General features: G+C 35.2%; 2 protein-coding genes across 2 annotated transcripts in view; both read right to left on the bottom strand.

Moving 5' to 3' along the window:
• Positions 1 to 268: 268 nt before the first annotated feature.
• On the bottom strand, positions 269 to 12642 carry LOC129364139 (N-acetyllactosaminide alpha-1,3-galactosyltransferase-like). Its single transcript, XM_055036590.1, has 5 exons — positions 12349 to 12642; positions 10030 to 10113; positions 9810 to 9905; positions 4550 to 4687; positions 269 to 3627 (listed from the first exon to the last, which is right to left on the bottom strand). The coding sequence occupies exons 2-5, from the start codon at positions 10110 to 10112 to the stop codon at positions 2943 to 2945; spliced, it is 1002 nt and encodes a 333-aa protein (XP_054892565.1). The 5' UTR covers position 10113; positions 12349 to 12642; the 3' UTR covers positions 269 to 2942.
• A 3291-nt stretch (positions 12643 to 15933) lies between these two features.
• Positions 15934 to 19832, bottom strand: part of LOC129364141 (C-Jun-amino-terminal kinase-interacting protein 1-like) — a 38261-nt gene continuing 34362 nt past the window's right edge. Inside the window, exon 12 of the mRNA XM_055036592.1 lies at positions 15934 to 19212. Coding sequence (XP_054892567.1) covers positions 19140 to 19212 — 73 coding nt within the window. The 3' untranslated portion in view covers positions 15934 to 19139. The remainder of the gene's footprint in view (positions 19213 to 19832) is intronic.

Raw genomic sequence — 19832 nt, 5'->3', positions numbered from 1 at the left:
AGTGTCTTACCTGCAATACTTACCTGTTCAAATAAGCTGAATTAACAGGAAGAGAGCTGGATGGGAGAGTTTTGGTAATGACTAGTCAGAGCTGAACTGGATTCCTAGGCAGATGTCTGCATTAATGGAACAATGTAGATCCCTTTAAAAAAAAAATCCTTTAGCCTCTATTTTATGCATCTTTCAGTCACTTGGTGGTCCAAGTGAAAGACATGATGTAGTGCATATTAAAAGCTGTTTAATTATTTTAATAAATTATATTCAGCCCTTGGATGTTTTATCTTTTTTATTGCTTTTACAAATCAATCATACTCAACATTTGGCTTGTCTGACAAACAAATTGCTCCTTTACATGGAAATGAAAACTGATTTCTACAAAACAATAATTAAATAAAAACATAAAACCTTAAAAAGTCATTAATATTCACCACTTTTAAAATGATTGGCTTAATTCAATTGGATTAGATGTCTAACTAATTGGTACTAGTCTCACAATGAGTTGAATGAGTGCAGCAGTGTCTCAAATCTCAAGTCATTGTAGTGTAAAGTCACCTGTGTCTGGAAGGTTCATTCACTAATTTATCAGTGTTCCTGGCTGTCATTACAGCATGAAGGCAAAAGATACTTTAAATAAATCAGATAAAATTCTATTGAAAAATATTGGTAAGTTTAAAACCCCTTAACCTGCAGCGGAAGGCCGGTGTGCCCATTTTCCATCGTATTTTCAGAAGCTGAGGGTTTAGGAGTTTTAAGCTTGAATAGGTAGAAGGTAAAATGAATGCAGCAAAATATTGGGGAATCCTGGAGGACTGTCTGTTTCCATCTGCAAGAGATCATCTATTTTCCAGAAAGACAATTTTAACTCCCAGGCTGTATTCAGATGTTGCTACAATATTTCCACATAATTTCCTTCGTATTGTTCTATCTAACTTGTTCAGTGTACAGTTCCTGTTGCAGTAAAACAGACACTCCACCTTTTCACCTTTGCACTTCACAGGTTTGCAAGCTCTCCATTTTTTCCCTTCAAATAGAAGGAAACATGATGACCATGTAACCATGGTCATAAGGATCAAACACTTATTTCCAAAAGTTAAGGTAATTGACTCTGATCCTGTTGAAATAATGTCTTTTTCTTCTTTGAATGATTTCTCAATCCATGTTGGAATCTGACTCATTTCACTATAGATGACACTTCTCACTAAATTCAGTCAACAGCTCCACATGGCCTTTTGACTTTGTCATGTGGTTGATAAGTGAACTTCTCACCAAAACACATGTATCCATAGCATCCAGAACCCATCTCCTCTTGACTGTTGTGATTTTGTTTATACTTGCTTATTCTGGTTTGGACAATTTAACATGGCATCTGGAAATTGTACTAAAGGATGAATCAAACTGACAGATCTACTCAATTCCTTTAATAATATTTAATCAAATTTATTATCTTTGTTTCCATGATGTCAAACAATAAACCGTGTGTTTGATGAGATGCCCGAAAGTACATCCACATGTTTGCCTCCATTTAACTAAAACATTGTGAACCTATCAAAAGTTCATATGGCCTTTACTAATGTTCTGGATTTGCCGTGATAGTAATGTTAAGGTAAATAAACTTCTGAAGTGACAAACAATCCTCAAAAACAAAATGTTCTCATGAATATGGCAGCTACCAGATAGAAGGAGTTAATGGCGGAAAAAAAGGAAATATTAAGTTAGTGTGGAAGTTGGCTATGTGTCATTCTGCACAGTGTATCTGATATGACATATTAAAGTATGATTGTTGAGATACCTTTCATTCTTCAGTTACATTAATTAAGAAACAATATGTTTTTATAGCTCTTGACATGTGTGGTATGAATAACTTGGTGAAATTTGAGGGCTTGTTTTAAATACTCTGCTGCCATCATGTGGAAATTGAGAAAAGTGCACTTGGAAGGTTGATTTTATTTCTTTGATATAGGGCTTTTTTGGCCTCCCTGAAAAAGATGAAATAAGATTTGTATGCGTACAAGAAGATTTGCAGACGCACAACATAATTGACACACACAGGTATAACACAATGAATAAATGCGTAGCTCAACAGATACTGTATGTGTAAATAGCTTCTCAAATGTGGAGGTTTCAAACTGCACACCATCTGTGACCCAGAGTCTGGAATAATGCAAGAAATGGATCCAGGCCTGCAGACCTCACGTCCAATTGAATGAAACGGGGGTCAACGGCAATACATGCTTGGCTGCTCAAAGGTAACAGGTAGTAAAACATCCTATTTTTGTTCACGACATGAATAGTCAAATAAAAAAAGGACTTCAAACACTTTAGCGCCATCATGTGGTAACTCCGAAAAAGAGTTTTCTGCACGTGCACTCAGAAGGAGATTGATTTATTTTGATTGACCTCAAAATAGATCAATCACCAGTTTTTAAACTCTTTTTTACACTAGGAATTTGTTGCTTATAAATGTAAATTCTCTTCACCTAAAACAAATCAAAGTATCTATTAAAGTTTAATTACTACATAACATTTTGCTAAAATCCTGTAGGTGGGGCCAGTGTATATATAAAATAAAAAATAAAAAAAATCATGTCTTCAGTCAAACTTGCTCATAAAACATTTATTTGGAACATTTGTTCTTCATTTAGAATGAAGTAGTAATAAACTCTGTTTTATTACTAAATAAACTTAAATTTATCAATGTAAATAAATGTAAACAAAGGATTGCTTTCACCTGACCCTTACAAGAATAACAAGAAAAAAGGTTTTCTTTAGAATATCAGGGACCTTCACCTAAAACCTTAAGTTTCCAAAGAAGTTTTACCAGCTTGCCATGAGAGTTGAAGCTTTGAAGTTGCAGATTCTTTACATAACCCAAAATCAAGCTTTGCAAACATTTTCTTTACAATATTGCATCACACTTTTTTTCTTTTTATATTTTGTGCATGTTACCGAGTACGAAGCCTCTCATAATCTTTTGGGGCCCATACTAGGCGTTTGATGAGTATGTCTTCTGCATTGGCAATACTATTATCCCAGCAGTACTCAGGAGAGAGCAACTTGGTGGGTTTGTTGAGCCAAAAGTACTTGTTCAAGTGACTCTCATCGTGCCACAAAGCCTCTACATTTTGCAGTTTGTCTTCCATGATGCTGACATAACAGTAATCTGCCAAGGCCTTTACTCTTTCACATGTTCCTCCAAAAATTGCAGCATGGTAGTAGTAATCTCCTTCAGTCATGCAAGCTTTGGATTTTGGATTTCTATCATATGTGAACCTGCTCTTGGGGAGTTTATAATAGTGAGCATGCAGCAGAGCTACTGACTCCCCAAGAGCCTCAGAGCCAAATCTGCCTTCAAATATCTGATCCACATCAAAGCAGAAGACATGAGTGAAGTTGTGCTGGATAACTGTGCTGATTACTTCTGATATTGTCTTCATTCGCATCATAGAGATGTCTTGCCACCTGCTGTGCTTTTCTACCTGGACAATCTTGATGTTTCGTTGAGGAGCAAGGGTAATTCTGGACACCTTCTCTGGTAAATCCGTAAATACGAAGTATGTCACAGGTAATCCCAGCATGAAATGTTCTTCTGCTGACGTCAGGAATCTTTCGAGATAGGCATCCAGATACCTTCATCAGAGATATAGAAAGGTGAATAGTTACTGTTGGTCAATTCTCTAATCATAGATAGAAAATATATATGCTCTTTTTCTATGGCATTAACTGTAATAGTTAAATGTTTTACTGACAAAAACGGAGATCAGTTGCCTTCTGTTGCATCTTAAATGTTCACATACACAAATGAATGCATCATCTTTAAAATTTTAAATGGATATTTCATTATAGACTAAAGTAAAAAAAAACAACAAAAAACATAAGTGTTCAGCATTAATAAATTAGTGCGCTTTTCTGCTACCCTTCAAATTTGACAGTGGCTAAAAGTGCAATTTTCTGATAAAAAAGACTTTTGAGTCAAATCCACTACAGCAGAGATTACACAACTGTAAAACTCTTTTTCAATATAAATATTGTTTAGTCGATTTGGTTTGCAAACTAATACAGACAATGAAGACAGTCTCTCCATTGGAGTGAATGCTTATATGAAAATAAAGAGATTTGTTTATGAAATATGTGACCCAAGAACCCGGAACAAAGTTGAAAAAGAAGAGTTGCAAATGATAATATATTCCTTTCAGTGGACAGGTCTGTCCACTGAAAGGAATATATACACACACACACAAAACAAGAAATAATAAGGTGTACATAAATGTTTTATTCCTTGCATTTGAAAAATAAATCTACTAACTTGGTTTTGTTTACCTAATTTTATCAAATGCTATTTTATTTTTTACCTTTTTCTATTCCTGAAACAAAAATTCTACCCCAATTTCAATGCACAATGCCTTCTAACGAGCAACTATAAATATTTTGGAAGGAACTGAATAGAAGACAGACAGAAACGTTATTAATACCTTTGGGTTTTAATAAAGTATCACACAGAAAATAGTATCACACAGCATTTCATGTTTTAAAAATGCATAAAGGAACAAACCTTCCAACAGCAAAAACTGTGAGGGCCACAGATGTTTTGGCTTCTTTGTGCTTTCTGTCATAAAGATTATTATCAAACATCAGTTCCCACATAACAGGTGCGTTCCAGGAAGTCTGAGTCTGAACATGTGGTCTAGCCCTGAAATAAGAAAAACAAGAAACAAACAAACAAAAAAAACAGAACAACTCATCATTATCACAAATCTTAATACATTTACTTGGATAAACTTAACTTGATTATTTGGAACAACAATGTATATTTAAAATATTTAGTCAAGTTGAATACTGTTTTCAGATTTTTCTTTGTGAAAACAACAACAAAAAAGAAACTGACAGGATGTGTCGATTGAAGTAGGACCCAAAAACAGGACCACCAGAAGCAGAAAGTTAATTATGAATGCTTAATATCAAAGCCTTACAAAAAACAACCACAACAAAATAAACACAGGAACAACAGGGACCCAGAGCTGAACAAAACAGAAACTCTGGGTAAAATAACAGCAGTTCTTGTTTTTCAACAGGAAAACAAGGAGATAACTGGAGGAGCCAGCAAAGAATGAGAGAAGCAGAAGAGTTGCAAATAAGTACTGGGAGAGTGAATGTGCAATAATCAACTTGGGCTGATTGGCTAACTGATGCAGGTGAGAGGGGAGAGTATGCAAAGTGCAAATAAGTCTAACTAAAAAATGACAAAAAAAATTTTACATTAAAGAATGAGAAGATATAAGAAACATAATTAAACTAGAGGAACAAAGAATAACGTGACACAAGAAACGAACTACAGTCAAATATTCCACCGAGTTCTGTAAAATTCAACCCAGGGATGAGTTTAACAAACTAAATTCAATTTGTAAAACGGTCGGCTTCAAAATGTCAACTTCAGACAGCTAATCGTCACACAAATTACCACTAAACAAGAAGTAAGTTTAAGTCCACCCGGAGCAAAAAGAGGTACTTGTGGTATTTTCTTCAAGTCTAACACTGCATTACAACATTAAGCAATAAACGTTAAAACACATTTTGCAGGTTCCTCTCTCTAGTTCAAGAATTCAGTCAGTCAGGTACAAAATTGATTAGTAACAATCTGACAACTCAAGTGTCATTCACTGCAAGATTAGACAGAGAGCTGAAACTTTAATACTGTGCAGATTAAAACAAGAGTTTTCTAAAGTTAAAGCTATTTCCTGAAGTTTCTAAAAGTATCTTACACTTTTAGAAACTTCCCATTCTTTATCTATCTGACTGTTCAAAACCGATATTGTATATTTCCTAAAAATGTAGTGACTTAAAAAAATGAAAATCACTTTGAACTGCCTTGTTTCTGAGATGTGCTGTACAAAGAACCTGGAGCACCAACTGATTACCAGGAGTCTGGAATGTTTTTGTACTTTTTTTTCCTGATACTGTTTTTATAGTTTATATTATGGTTGAATATTCAGAACATCATTTATCTGATAACATATATGGACATTTGTATATAATGCAGCGTATGGACCCCTTTGTTCTGGTCTCACTTGCATAAAATGAGTACAATAATTACCTTGCAAGTTTATTTTGTTAGAATATAATGACATCCTGAGTTTATTTTCAGCATTAGTAATTGTTGTGTGGAAGCCTATGATGTTTTCTTGCCAACATTGGTAAAAACACAAAATCAAGAAAATAAAAGAACCCACTACAGAGAAAGCAGTCCAAAGAGCAGTTGTATTATACACAATCCCCCAATATTTATCTTTTTTTTTTTTTTTAGCATTATGCTGAAGACAAAAATATTATGCCTGTCATGTTTTGTCAGGTTTGGTTTACTGTGCGATTCCCCACTTGAAAGGGACAGTCTCTACTTTGAAACTTAACTGGAGTTCACTCAACAGCTTTCAGTTTAGCTGATCCATCTTTATTTTTGTATGATGGTCACCAAAAACTTAAGAAACAGAAACATATCTATCACATTTTGAAATTAACAAAGTAAATACATTGTGAAATAATGAAACAGATTTCCACCCCTTTAAGCCAATTATTCCAAAAGTATAATAAATAGCAAATATTTTATAGTAAAATTCAACACCTATAAAGAAATTAGCATATTTATAGACATTTTGTGAAATATATTTTTATAGTCAAAATTCTGTTCAACATTTATTCATTTTCACTTACACGTTCTACCATAAGCAATAAACACTGTGTTTTTTTAAAACTTACTTCAATAAGATTAAAACTATTAGATACAACAATCAATCAGAGTCCAGGTGCTGCTCCTATGAGATTCAAGAAAAGAGCATCCACATTGTGAGGCTTACCAAAGGACAGTTTGTAGAAAAACTTTGCACAATTCTTAATTTTCATGTACTACCAGCAATGCTTGCTTCTCGTGCTGTGGCACTTTTCAAACAGGAATGACAAGTCAGTCACTCCAAAAGTTCCTGCACTCTCCGACTGCTAGGAGATTGAGTTCACCTGGTTCACATCACTAACAAGCACATAAACTGCAGAAAGGTGTAGCAGAAGTCTTTTTTTTTGCTGGTGTACTAAGAGGTTAATCTGTTTTAGTCAGTAAATGTGTTTTTTAACATTACTCATTACCGCCTGTAACCTTAAACCAGCCTGGTGTGTTCAGTGTGACGTATAGTGTTTGGTTCTAACCATTATTGTCACAGCTGCCGCTGAGCTGTGACCACTCGCACCTGATCGGCATCCGCCTGATCCTCAGCTGCTGCCATATTAGGACGGAACTTCTCCTGCACGGCGTCAGATTGTTGTGAAACCCTCAGCGGTAACACCTTCAGGCCTGCTGTAGTAACTGGAGCTAACTGCACAGTATCTAACCTGTCTGTCTCTGCCTAGATTCCTCTCCTGTCCCCAATCCCTGACTCTCCCCGCTGGATAAGGACCTCCTGGCTTCGACCCCCTGTCTGTCTGACCCTGAGACTTCCTGATCCCGATTTGGATTCCCGGTTCTGACCCTGGCCTGTCTGACCAAGAATAAGCAATCTCCCAATAAACGTCTGGTTTGGTATTCACTGTTCAGTCCCTGTGTCCATCAGTGCCTGGGCGTGACAATTATGTGTTGACTGTCAACATACTCACTTAAATCTAGTTTAGTTACCTTTAAAATTAGTCACACAAGTGACATCTAGATCCAACAGTAGACCCAGACTGCAATAAAAAAAATCTAGTTGTGTGTGTTGTTTTTGTCTCCTGTAAACTTAGCTTTAATTATACTTATTTTTTCTATCTAATCATAAGAAATCGTAGTCAGAGAGAGAGATGAGACAGGAAGAGCAGGTTTTCTGGAAAAACAGGAAGTAAGTTTCCAGCTGGCAGCTGTATAAAAATAGCTGAGACCAGTCCTTGTTTAAAAGCATAAAAGTTTTAAAGGATAAAATCTAAACATTTTGAGTAATTAGATAAGATTTAAAGTAAAGTACTTATATTAATATTGGTTTACTTATAACAATACTTACATACTTACACTTACAAGTAAAACAAGTAACTGTAACTTTGGTATCAAATAATAATAAAAGAGTAATAAGTTGTGGTTATCATAAAATTATAAATTAATGCTAAATCAAAGAAACTAAAAGGGTTATGAATGTGATTTTGACATTGAACTTGAAATGGTGTAAAACATGTAACTGCTATTAAAGATCACTGATGATGTGTTGGAGGTAGATAGTAGGTGAAAGGTTAAGGGTAAAATGGGGACTAATGGGAAAGCAGAGATAACCAATGCCTTATTAGGACATAGATTGTTGAACAACTTAAACGTGTCAGAGAAAGAACATGGAAGGAACGTTGAGCAACCCTGAGACATTAGCCAAGACATCAGGACAAGTCCTCTAAGAACCTGATGATGAACAGATGACATGAGTCCATCTGTCCAAACAAGTTACCCAATAAAGCAAGCACAGCAACAGTGTTAGCCAATGAAAATGCACTGAAAGCAGGTATAAACCTTATATAAGGGGAGAGCAAAAGAGGAATCTTTGGTTGGATCCTCCAGGCAGCTTCGAGTCAAGACCGAGATGGACAAAGAACTCTGCAGCTGAAGAAGAGCGGGGGCCACAGAGCCGAAGACTGTCCTGCGCACGGGGACCAATCCATCAGCTCTGCAACATGTGGCTACAAATCGCACTTCTCTCATCGGCTGGGTTCAGACCCCAAAGACAAAGATGAAGACCAAGGAAAAGATGAAGATCAAGGCAAAGATGAAGACCCAAGTCCTGTGTGACCTCATCATCGATGCAGAGATGACAGCTCATCAGACCAACAGAGATCCCTGCCTTCATCAATCCACCTCCTCCTCCTGCTGCAACACCTTCTTCATCATCAAGCCAGTTCTGGGGTTCGAAACACCAAACTTCGTCCGTCTCTCTCAAAGGTTCCTTTTTTAGTTCTTAGTATCAGCATTAGGGAAAGATAGGCTAGATGATTGATTTTACTTATTTGATTATTTCTGCTACTTAATTAAGCTGTACTGACCTTTGCAAAATTGCTTTACTAATAAAATATTTAGCATAAAGAAAATCTAAAAGATGTTGTGGACATTCAGTTAATGAGTCACCTCAAAGTTCTTTGATGGTAGTAAAATAGCTGTGATGTTTGATTCTGGGGAAGAAAACTAGGTCATATTTTATAGGTTGCTTTAGCCCAAATTTAAAACAACATCCTTGGGACTCGCCCGAGTCACTAAAACTAACCTGGTTCAGTAACAAGTGCAAGTTGTAAAAAAGGAGCAACCATTAACAGATGTGCTCTGTGAAACTAGTTGGCGGTAGGCTGCTCAGTCTGGCTAATTCACAGGGGGAAGAAGGGTGAGACATCTGGATGTAGGTTGTAGAAATCAGGTGAATCCTTTCTCGAAACCAGCTTAAACAGAGTTTACTTCAGTTCTGGATTGGGTAAATCCCAGCAGATTTAGGAAACTCAATTTACCCTTTAGATGGAGAGCTGGTAGCACATCTCCCCTCTCAGAAGAGGAAGTAACTGAGAGAGTAGAGAGTGAAGGAAAGGGGGGAGAGGGGTGTCGCGGCAACGACAATTGAAAAATGACCGTTCTTAAATGCGTTCCATCCAACCTGATTTAGCTAAAGCTATTTTAAAATGAACAGCTGCAAATCTGAATGTCCAAGCTGAATATCATCTAAATCTGACGTACCATAAAGAGGTTGCCCCATGACCCAGCTTATGATTCTTTTTCTCAGAGAACAGCAGATTAATAAAAGTGTTTTGCAAAAGAAATACTCTTCTTAAAGTTCTCTTACCTGAAGTTAAGTTTGCCATCCAAATCAATTATGGCTGTTGGTGTTGATTCCGTTGGCACATGCAGTTTTTTGAAAAAGATAATGGCTCTTAAATCACTACAAAAGGAATAATTAGTATAAAAAAGAAAAGCAGTTAATTGAAAAACATCATTGAACAAAAAAAAAATAAAATCACCTTTGGTGCTAAAATCTCAAAAAGATTTTAACTTTTGGTACACACCTGGTATACATAAAAATGAAGCCTGATGCCAGTACTATCAAGCAGATAAAGGTTCCAGCAATGCTTCCTCTGTGATTGGACATACTACAATAAAGCAAATGAACAAGTTTAACATACCCATCTTTGACAGAGAAAACATTTTTTAACTGCTACAGTTTTAATTTATTACTTACTTTAATTAAAAAAAGTACAACATTATAATAATATAAGACATTATTTGATGACCTAACTATACACCAGCTTCCAAAATTCTAACACAAAATAAACACCACTTAAAAGTTTTATTTCCTTTTCAGTTTCATGAATCTAAAATCTTTTTCTGTCTTGCTTAAACACATACTAACAATTATGAATCCACTCTGTGGATTATATTATTCACAAGGTGAATCTACATTTCATAAACTTATGAAAGTCGGTCCAACTTAACATGAATTAAAGATGTTGTTGGAAATGGTCACTCAAAGGGTGTTCAAATGTGAATTTAAAAAAAAGCATAATTTGAAGGGCAGGTCATAACTTTTATTACATTTTTGTTTATAATTTTTGGACAAATGCCCGCCAGCTTCTTCGAATGGCTAGTGCCCCATTCTTAACACAGAAATGTGTGAGACATCTCCAACCCTCAAGAATGTTCAAGTTGTGTATCTGTTCTTCTTATCTCTCATAAGTGTGTATATAATCTAAAATAAACTTCTGACTAGTTTGACTTCATTTTTGATTGTTTTGAGATGAATTACACAATACGGGTCAAAATGACCCACAACATCATACATATAATTATTTCTCAACATAATACAAGGGTTAACTAAACCATAGGGCTACATCTCTACAAAGCTGAAGTTGGTTTCCAATTCCAGCTTTCGATTCGGGAAATGGCTAAAGGATGATTCTACTTAATTTTTCAGTATCTTCCGCATCTTTAATCAACTTTAGTTTAAAAAGTTGATTAAAGACTCTTCAAATCTGGCCTGAATTATTCTGCTCTAATAGCAGAAATATTTAAGTTTCACAAATCAGAGGAAAGTTTCACAAATTCCAAACATGGTTTTAAATAATCTGCTTTTAGTTGAAAATAATCTAGTCTAGGTTTGAAGAGTCTTGGTGTTGCAGTTTTGGAATTAGAGACGTTCTACTGTGATTCAGATGCTAAAAAGGGTCTGAAATTGCCCTCTATTTAAGTTTCACAAATCCTGAACATGGATTAAAATATTCTGCTGTTATAGCAGAATAATCCAGTCCACGATTGAATTGTCTATGTAACCTTTTTTAATTATGCTGGCTTTTCATCAGCTCTGCGTTGTGTGAATACGAGACCAGGAGACGGGATGAGACAAAATGTAGTTTATCTGTATGGAACAAAATATAAAATAATCAGGGACCAGGTTCATCACAGGCAGTACAGCACCTTACGAGGAATAGTATTTTGTGTTAGCAACAAGCTAACAGAACATTTCACAGGACCGTCACAATGTTCCCAGTGAACCAACCTCACACCCATCTCTCATGAACTGGCAACGAGATATCTGTGTTCACTATATTTAACGTTGCCAACCACCAGGAGGGGGTGCCTTTTCACCCATTACACCCGAACCCAAACTTGGAAGTAATGACAGGTGGAATTCCATACAACATTAACTATGTTACATCTAAGTATTGAAGTTTTGGAATTGGAGCAGTTCTAGTATAATCCATATGCAAAACAGTGGTAAAATCAACCTTTATTGAAGTTTCACAAATCACAAACATGGTTCTAAATATTCTGCTGTTAGAGGAGAATAATCCAGTCCAGGTTTTGAAGAGTCCAGCTGTTGTAGTTTTTAAACTGGAGTCGATTAAAAATGCGTAAGGTACTGAGAGATTATGTGAAATTGCCCTTTAGCCTTTTCTGGAATTGGAAACTAACTTCAGCTTCGTGACCTATGTAGACAAAATGAAGTGAAAAATAATACTCTAAGAGACTCAAAATCACAATTCCTAATAATCATATTACAATGAGTAAAGTAGATCTCTTTACTTTATTAGTCAACAAAGTGTTGATTAATAAAGGGATTTAAAATGCAGTAGTTACCCCCTCTGTGAACTGATAAGAGAAAACACGCAGAGGTGTTCAGACTATTCTCTCTCGTGGAAGAAAAAAAAACAATATGGTTTTTAGAAGGGCACACAGGAAAGATCTACTCAAGGAAATTACTCTTCTTCGAGCCTGATTGAGCTAAACGCAATTGTTTTGTTTCATGACATTATGAGGTTTTACTCTTTTTTAAAAAATTATTATTTTAAATGAACCGAATTGAATGTTTAGAAGAGACATTGACTCACCTGCCAGCGACTGTTTGCAAAAGAGTCCACGCAACTGTTAGAAACCACCTTTAAAACATGATTTGTTTCACCTTGACAAGACGGAACACGTTAGTAGCGGGTCCCTCTGCTCAGCTTGTCTCTTCCTCATTCTCACTCATTTCGCTCTGATGCAAACAAACGCTTTGGGTGCGCCACTCCACCTCCGTCCCTTCCCCCACCAACCCGAAAACACTTTCGTTTTTAACTTCTTCTGGTTTATAAACTCATCAAACAAGTTAAAGTGGGATCAAATTCAGACGGTTTTTGTTTCTTCTTCCTCAACTGGTTTCTGATTTTCAGGAATTTGCAAAAGTATTTATTTAAAAAGTTCGAATCAAACTTCAGAAATGAAGGAGTAATATTTCAAAATTATGTACAAAAACACGACACATCAAATCAACTGAATTTTAATATATGACTAGTTTAAAGAAAACTATCTATCTATCTATCTATCTATCTATCTGTCTGTCTGTCTGTCTGTCTGTAAAGGTGAATATAAACACTTGTATATGAAATGTTTGACTGAAAGTAGTAGGTCATAATCCTACAGTATCAGTATTCTGACTTTGAGATCATGAACATACTGTAATCTACTCAAATGTCAAGCCGTTATGTTTTGTGAAAAATAGTTTTTCACAAATTTTATTACTTTTTAAACTATTTGCTAAGCTGTTTAAAACTATCCTGAAAAGGAAGAAGAATTAAGAATAACATTTCCTTCCAGAACCCTTTTGTCGTCCTGGGAACCATTGGTTTGTTCAGAATTTGTTTTTCACTTAGTTTTTTTTTAAAAAATGTGGTCAATCAAGTCCACAAAAGTCATGTTGGCTTTCTGGCTCATCTATCTCCTGTTCATAAATTGGGGTGTGTCTGCACCTGCGTTAAACAGGTTGGTTTACTTCTTCTTTGAAAGATGTTGTCTTACAAGAAACGTTGGATTCTAGCAGTTTGCTTTGTTTGGGTCATGTTCAGATATCTGCAATGTATTAACATGGACCCATTTTCCCATTGTCAACTGTGTGATACCTGATCATTCTGCTTAGAATTTAAGCCAATAGTCTTGTGGTAACAGTCCTAATAGTATATTTTATCTTAAAAGTAAGTACAACTGTAGACTTAACGGATTGTATTTTTGTAATATTCTAAACCCCATGCTCTTCTCTGTAGCAAGTCTGACAGAAGCACACAGGAGCTCGAGCTGCTCTTTGACCCTGATATTCTGAAAAAGCAAATCAGCCTCACAGATGGTAGGAGGTGACATTTTAATGTTATGTCGTGTGTGCTTTTTTAAATTTTCTAATTTTAATACTATAATAATACTTTACTATATAAGAAAAAGAGTGACAAAAGAGCAAAGCTGGCTAAATTGTATCTGATTGTTCCGACAGATTACGGTGAAAAGCCCATCACACCTGTTCTACCTGACTTTGAAACTCTCTTTTGGCCTGACTCACAGGATGAAGACCAGTTGGAGTAAAACATACAATAAGAATTAAACTTATTGTGTCATGCATATTTCGAACAAAATTTCTTTCTATTGTCGGTGAAGTCTGTTATTGCTCACATTTGAGACAACATAATTTACTTTATTTAGTTACTTCCCAGAATTTGTAGAAATGAACTCATTGTTTGGAAAGCAGTTGTTTTTTGTAAACCGACATTGAAACAGAAATTGAATGAGGCTTACTCCTCAAACATTACATCTCTACACTGCAAAAGCACACAATCTTACCAAGTATTTTTGTCGTTTCTAAAAAATAAAATCTTGTTTTAAGCAAATAATTCCTTAATATTAATGAAAAAGAACTAGGTCCATGACAGATTATTTATATTATTATATTAAATGATGCTAAATTACCATAAATCAATCAGGTTTACCAACAATTCTTTGTAGATTATTCAGTAGATAATCTGTAGATAAATTTAGAGGAATCAAATTACCAAAGTAGTTACAATGGATCTTCTTTTAAATCATGTGAATGGTTTTGTAGTTCAAAGATGCAGTAGGGAGTTCTGGGAAGACAGTGGACTTAGCCTTACCATGAACAAGCACACCTTAGAGGTATTTGCCCCTTTGTGTCTGCAGCTGAAAACAACAGGATTATAAAGTCATCACCGGGCTTGAGAAAACAAATCTCTTCTCTTGAACTCAAGGCTCAAGTAACGATTTCAAACTCACCTCCTGAGCTCCTGGAGGTTGCTGCACGTCTCCCTAATCCAGGGGAGGCTCTCTGCTTCCTGCGGTCTGTCATTTCTTTAGGATGGCTAAGCAAATTTTAAGTAACTCCACCCTCGAGCACATGTTGGCATGGGAGACCCTACCAAGAGCCAAATCCCAGGATCACAGTTGGAAAGCAACTAGTTTTATTTACTCAATTACATTTATGTAACTTTTTTTGAAAATAAATAAATAAAATGATAAAAAAAGAAAATACTTTTGAGTTGTTTTTTTTTTTTTACTATGCTGTACTTTTTACTTCTACTTAAATAATGTCATAAAATATTACTAATCTTACTTGAATACAATTTTAGGATTCTCTTCTCGTTTTTCATTTTAATTCCCACCTCATCTTGATGCTGCTTTTGTAGCTGCAGTTAGCTGGTTGCCTAACCCATAAGTTTTACGTACTTACTTTTACTTGAGTAGAAATATGTCGACGCATCTCTACTCTTACTGGATTCTCTACCCATCTCTGTTCAGTATCATTGAGGTACACAAACCGCCTCTGTATGTTAATGTTGCACTTCAATGGAGGTGATACAGAATAAAACTATGTTTTGATGCCCCACACATGGAACTTGGTGTTTTTAGAACTTAATGAGAATGTGGAAGACTGCATTGGTGAAAGAGTGGTTATAGATCTTGATTTCTTTATAGAAACACCCTCGGTCACTTCATCCACATGGATGACATCAATCTATATATCAAGACAGAATGATCAATCTGTGTGCATATTGATCAATTCCGATTTTTTTGTGAAATCAAGATTTTTTTAGTTTTTTGCATAACCCCTCAGCTCACATTGATTAATACACAAGTTGTAGTTCACATTTCCAAACATATGCGACTTGTATGTGATCTCCTGTGTGAACTGCAAATAATCTATGTGTCCTGCATGCGCAATAGAGGATGAACTAATGTCACAAGCATTCTGAAGGGTTTCTGAAGTGTTCGCTGAAGTAAACATGGATAGTAATGGTGGACAGAAGCCAACACATTAACAATTTAATGTGCATTTCATCCACCATGGTGCTTGATTTTCTTCCTGCTTCTGCATAACAGCATGCAAAATACTGATGTTTGTCGAGTAAAGGTTTGATGAATGCCACCTGGCTGTAAGTTCTGATCACATTTGAAACAATCAGATATGAATCGGATTTAGGACCACATATCAAAGCAAAAACGGGATCTGTGTTGTTAGGTCTGTAGCGAAAAGATCCGATACAGGTTGCATGTCTGTGTCAACATATTTTCTGTCCTGCCAGACTGTTTGTCGAGTTACATCGGACTAAATGTGTTGATATGTGGCTGAATAATGGCTGCATAATACGACAGGACACAAATCTGCTTTAACAGTTTTAAATCAAGAATAGTTCACAGCTGTAAAAGATCCAAAACAAGAGAAATTTCACTTACAACACACTGAAACAGTACAATATATTCTTCATAATTACAAATATTACATTACTATTTATATATGGCATTTTATTTTATTTTTTTACATCTTTTTGTATCATTTTCACTGCAGTAAATTCTCTGTTACCTTGACTGGCTCTTGAAAAATAAGTTTGGAAAAAGAATGTCAGCTAGACTTTTATGTTGAAAGTGACAGAAATGTAACCGTTGAGCTGAATAGAAAAGTCCAGTAATCTTCAAGTATTTATCTTTAGCTTACATACCTTTTTCTTTTGTGAAACATACAATACCCATCTGTAAAATGATCTAATTAGAAGTTAGACAAGATGTAGAAAAAAAATGAATGTCATTATGTCACTTTGCTCTAACAGTAGTATGCTAATAGCAAGACACCATAAGATAAAAATAGTAATCCACTGGTTTTCTGTAATGATCACCAAGGCCCTATGTATATTTTAATATACACCTCCAAAAAGATTACTTGTGTCGCATAATAGGTGACAAAAAAATAAAAAAAATTATGGTTCAAAAACTCAATATTTTAGGTATTTTTGTATGACAGCCAAGGCTCTTCACTTTCCATAACATTTTGCATCTTTTTGTGAAGCTATGGTAAAAACATGTCAAATGCCTTTAGATAACTGACTGGTATTACCTTCACTTCTATTCATTTAAAATATTATCCTTTGTTTGGTGTCCCTGTAACATTACACCTGCAGCCAGGTGTAATGTTGTACCCTGCAACATTAAACCTGTTGTACTGCAACATTACACCTTGGTAGTTTCTGTTGTAGGATGAATATGTCAGACCAACCAGTCCTCTAAGGCAGCAATGTCTTTTCTATTACTTCTCTTCAGGATAATTAGAAGGTACCTAATGCTGTTCACCTTGTTCTACAGCTTATGCAGCAGTTTCCTATTTCCAGAGAAGCTGGCATTTAGGTTGTGTCTTCCAGCAATTCATGTGTGTTCAAACTGGCATTGGTAAGATTTTAATTTGCCTTTACTTTTAACACCTGACAAGGTGAAACGAACACCTTATTTTGGTGTCAAGACGGTTAGCTTTGTTTCGTTCTTGCACAAGTTGCCACTACGTGCTTTTATGTTTTAAATTCAGTTAATTATTCTTACGTGACAACAAGGAATATGATTTGGGTAATTTTGAGCAGAACCAGGTAGCCCCACCCCCTTTCAAAAAACATTTTGTGCCTTTAACATATTTTTCTCTTGTGATTAATAAACAGTTGTTATTTTCAACAATACCCATCCAAATCAAAACACAGTTGGGGCATTTTGGAAACTTTGGATATGACAATAGAATTTACTGGCATTTTATATAATCTGTAAAATACAATATAATAAAAACTAAATGTTAACAAGCACGAGTAAAAAAAAAAAAAAAATTTGGCTGCATACATTTATTGTAAGTTTTATATAATTTTAGCACCTTTTTACTTGTTGTCCAGCCCACCTGAGACATATTTACTCTCACATAGCAGATTTAGACAACAAATCTTTTACACTATATTTTACATTCAGACCTGCTTGTGTTCAAACAGATGTCAGAATGTTTTAATCCTCTCAAGTAACCTTGTTTGATTTACCCAATAGGTGAAAAAATTGTTTTGTCAAATGAGTTATTTTATCAGGCTTAACTTCAAGAGCCAGGATGTTGTACAGCAAATGCAATACGGTGGCATAAAGAGCCAGTTACAGTGAAACACTCCGACTTCTTAATCCTCAACCAAAACCCGTAAACTAAACACACTCGGTGGCAAAATATGTTTATTGAGAAAGTTTAAAATTAATTAATATAAAAGAGGCACTACTAGTGAAGATAAGAAGACAAACAGAGCTTAGAATTTGTTTCTTTGCTGGCACCTCAAGGAACAGATTGGGTCACATTTAACAAGGTATGTCTGATATTCAGGAAATGCAAAAAGTGAAACATTAACTCAACCTTTATGGAACATTAAACCACAGCTGCTTTGCTTTGTCCTGCAGTGTCAACAAAAGATGTTCTTTACCCTACACAGTAATTGCACAGTGTTATTGGTTTTTTAAAATTTATTTAGATCATTGGAATATTTTTTTTAAGTTCAGCTACATCTATAGAAGATGGTGATTACACTGCAGACTACAAAGTGTGACAACAGAATCTGTAAGACCATTTTCTTTGTTTTGAATGCAGGTCAGCTGGTATATTTTGTCTTCTCTGCACTCAAAAGATGTATACAGACATTGAGCCTGAAACCTGTACACCTTTAGCATCCTAGCCCATTTAATCAGGTTATCAGCAACCGGAATGATTCCAGAAAAACAAATAGGGATCTACTTGCCTGCTCATTTCATTCCGAACCATAATTTCAGACATTTTCCAGCAGATTAACTTACATCCGACCTGTTCTTGTGTGTTTGATAAAATGTGAACCAAGTTAATTTCTGCCAAACATCAATATGACCTACAATTTAGATGGAATCTTTTAGCTAGTTTTCAAAACCTTATTTTACGGTGGCTTGTGGATATAATCTTATACAAGGCTTCCTAATAAAAAAAAAACAATAATAATAATCTGCACTGTTCTTTTATTTGAGTTACTGCACACTCTGACCGGTGTTCATTTTCTTATTGTTGTAGCTGTAAAGCTCCCTCATTTTTTAAAGACAAAGAAACTTGATGAAGTTATTTTTGGAAGTAAGATACTATTGTTTGCCTTATTTGCATTTGAAATGTAAAGTAATCTAGTGATCTCATGATGGAGCTGCTGAGATGCTGCTACCGACTAAGTATTGTACCCACTGCTGCAGAAGTGCATCACTTGTGCTTTGCATTTATGGACTCCACCTTTTGACTCTCACCTTTGCATATTTTTTTCTCCTTTGACTCATTTCTATCCCATACTCCTGAACAAATGTTTACCCCTTAATCGTCACCCTGAAAATGCTTGCATGTTATCCATTGGTTCCATGAGGACACCGGTGTCCTTATGACAGCTAAGGGAGTTAAATAGTTATTGTGTGTTTGTTACAGATGTTAGTCATTGTTCTTCTTATTCCCTTTTAAATATTTGTTCTTCATGCACATTTATGTTATGATACAGTGTACTGTACAAGGCTGTGGTCAAAGGCGGGGTTACTCCAGATAAATGTCTTCTGTTGGACACGAGAACTCCACAAACTCTTTGTAGTACAACTGGAATGCTTTCCTGAACAAGAGAAAAGAAGAGGTGTTATTTCCTACCTTTATTTGAATTTTCACACTCAAATTTTTAATTGGAGCATACAATTTGAATTATAACTAATTCTAATCTTCACGTAGATTAAAGACAGCTGAAATTAAAAATTGTTTGGTGTGGCTTGATTTTTATTCATGTTATTAGTTTTGACATTTTTTGTCATTTTCTTCTATATAAAGTTTTAAAATTGTCTTATAATTTTTATCAAACTTAATGTTGTTTTATGTTTTATCATTTATCTACCTGTGATATTGTGAAGCACTTTGGTCTGCTGAGGCTGTTGTAAATATGCTATATAAATAAACTTTGACACAACTTTAATCCACATACAAGAGAGCTGCTTCTTTTTACTATTATATTTAGATTGTGACAGAAATGTGGATTGTATTCATACTGAGTTAAACAGGTTGTGTCAACAAATTACTTTGTTTCCTCCACCTCGTCTGTTTTTTGTTAATATATCTGTTGAAGTGACAAGACACTGAAATGCCTTTAATTTGAAACAATCCATCAAGAGACTCACAATATCACTAACAACAGAAAAGCAATACACAAAACAATACGGCGCTATACAAAAGTACTTATAACCC

Source organism: Poeciliopsis prolifica, unplaced genomic scaffold (assembly GCF_027474105.1).
Source record: "Poeciliopsis prolifica strain line A6 unplaced genomic scaffold, Auburn_PproV2 SCAFFOLD011, whole genome shotgun sequence".
In the NCBI taxonomy this organism is placed as follows: Eukaryota; Metazoa; Chordata; class Actinopteri; order Cyprinodontiformes; family Poeciliidae; genus Poeciliopsis; species Poeciliopsis prolifica.
The sequence above is the reverse complement of the archived record's forward strand: the minus strand, read 5'-3'. Positions and strand labels throughout refer to the sequence as shown.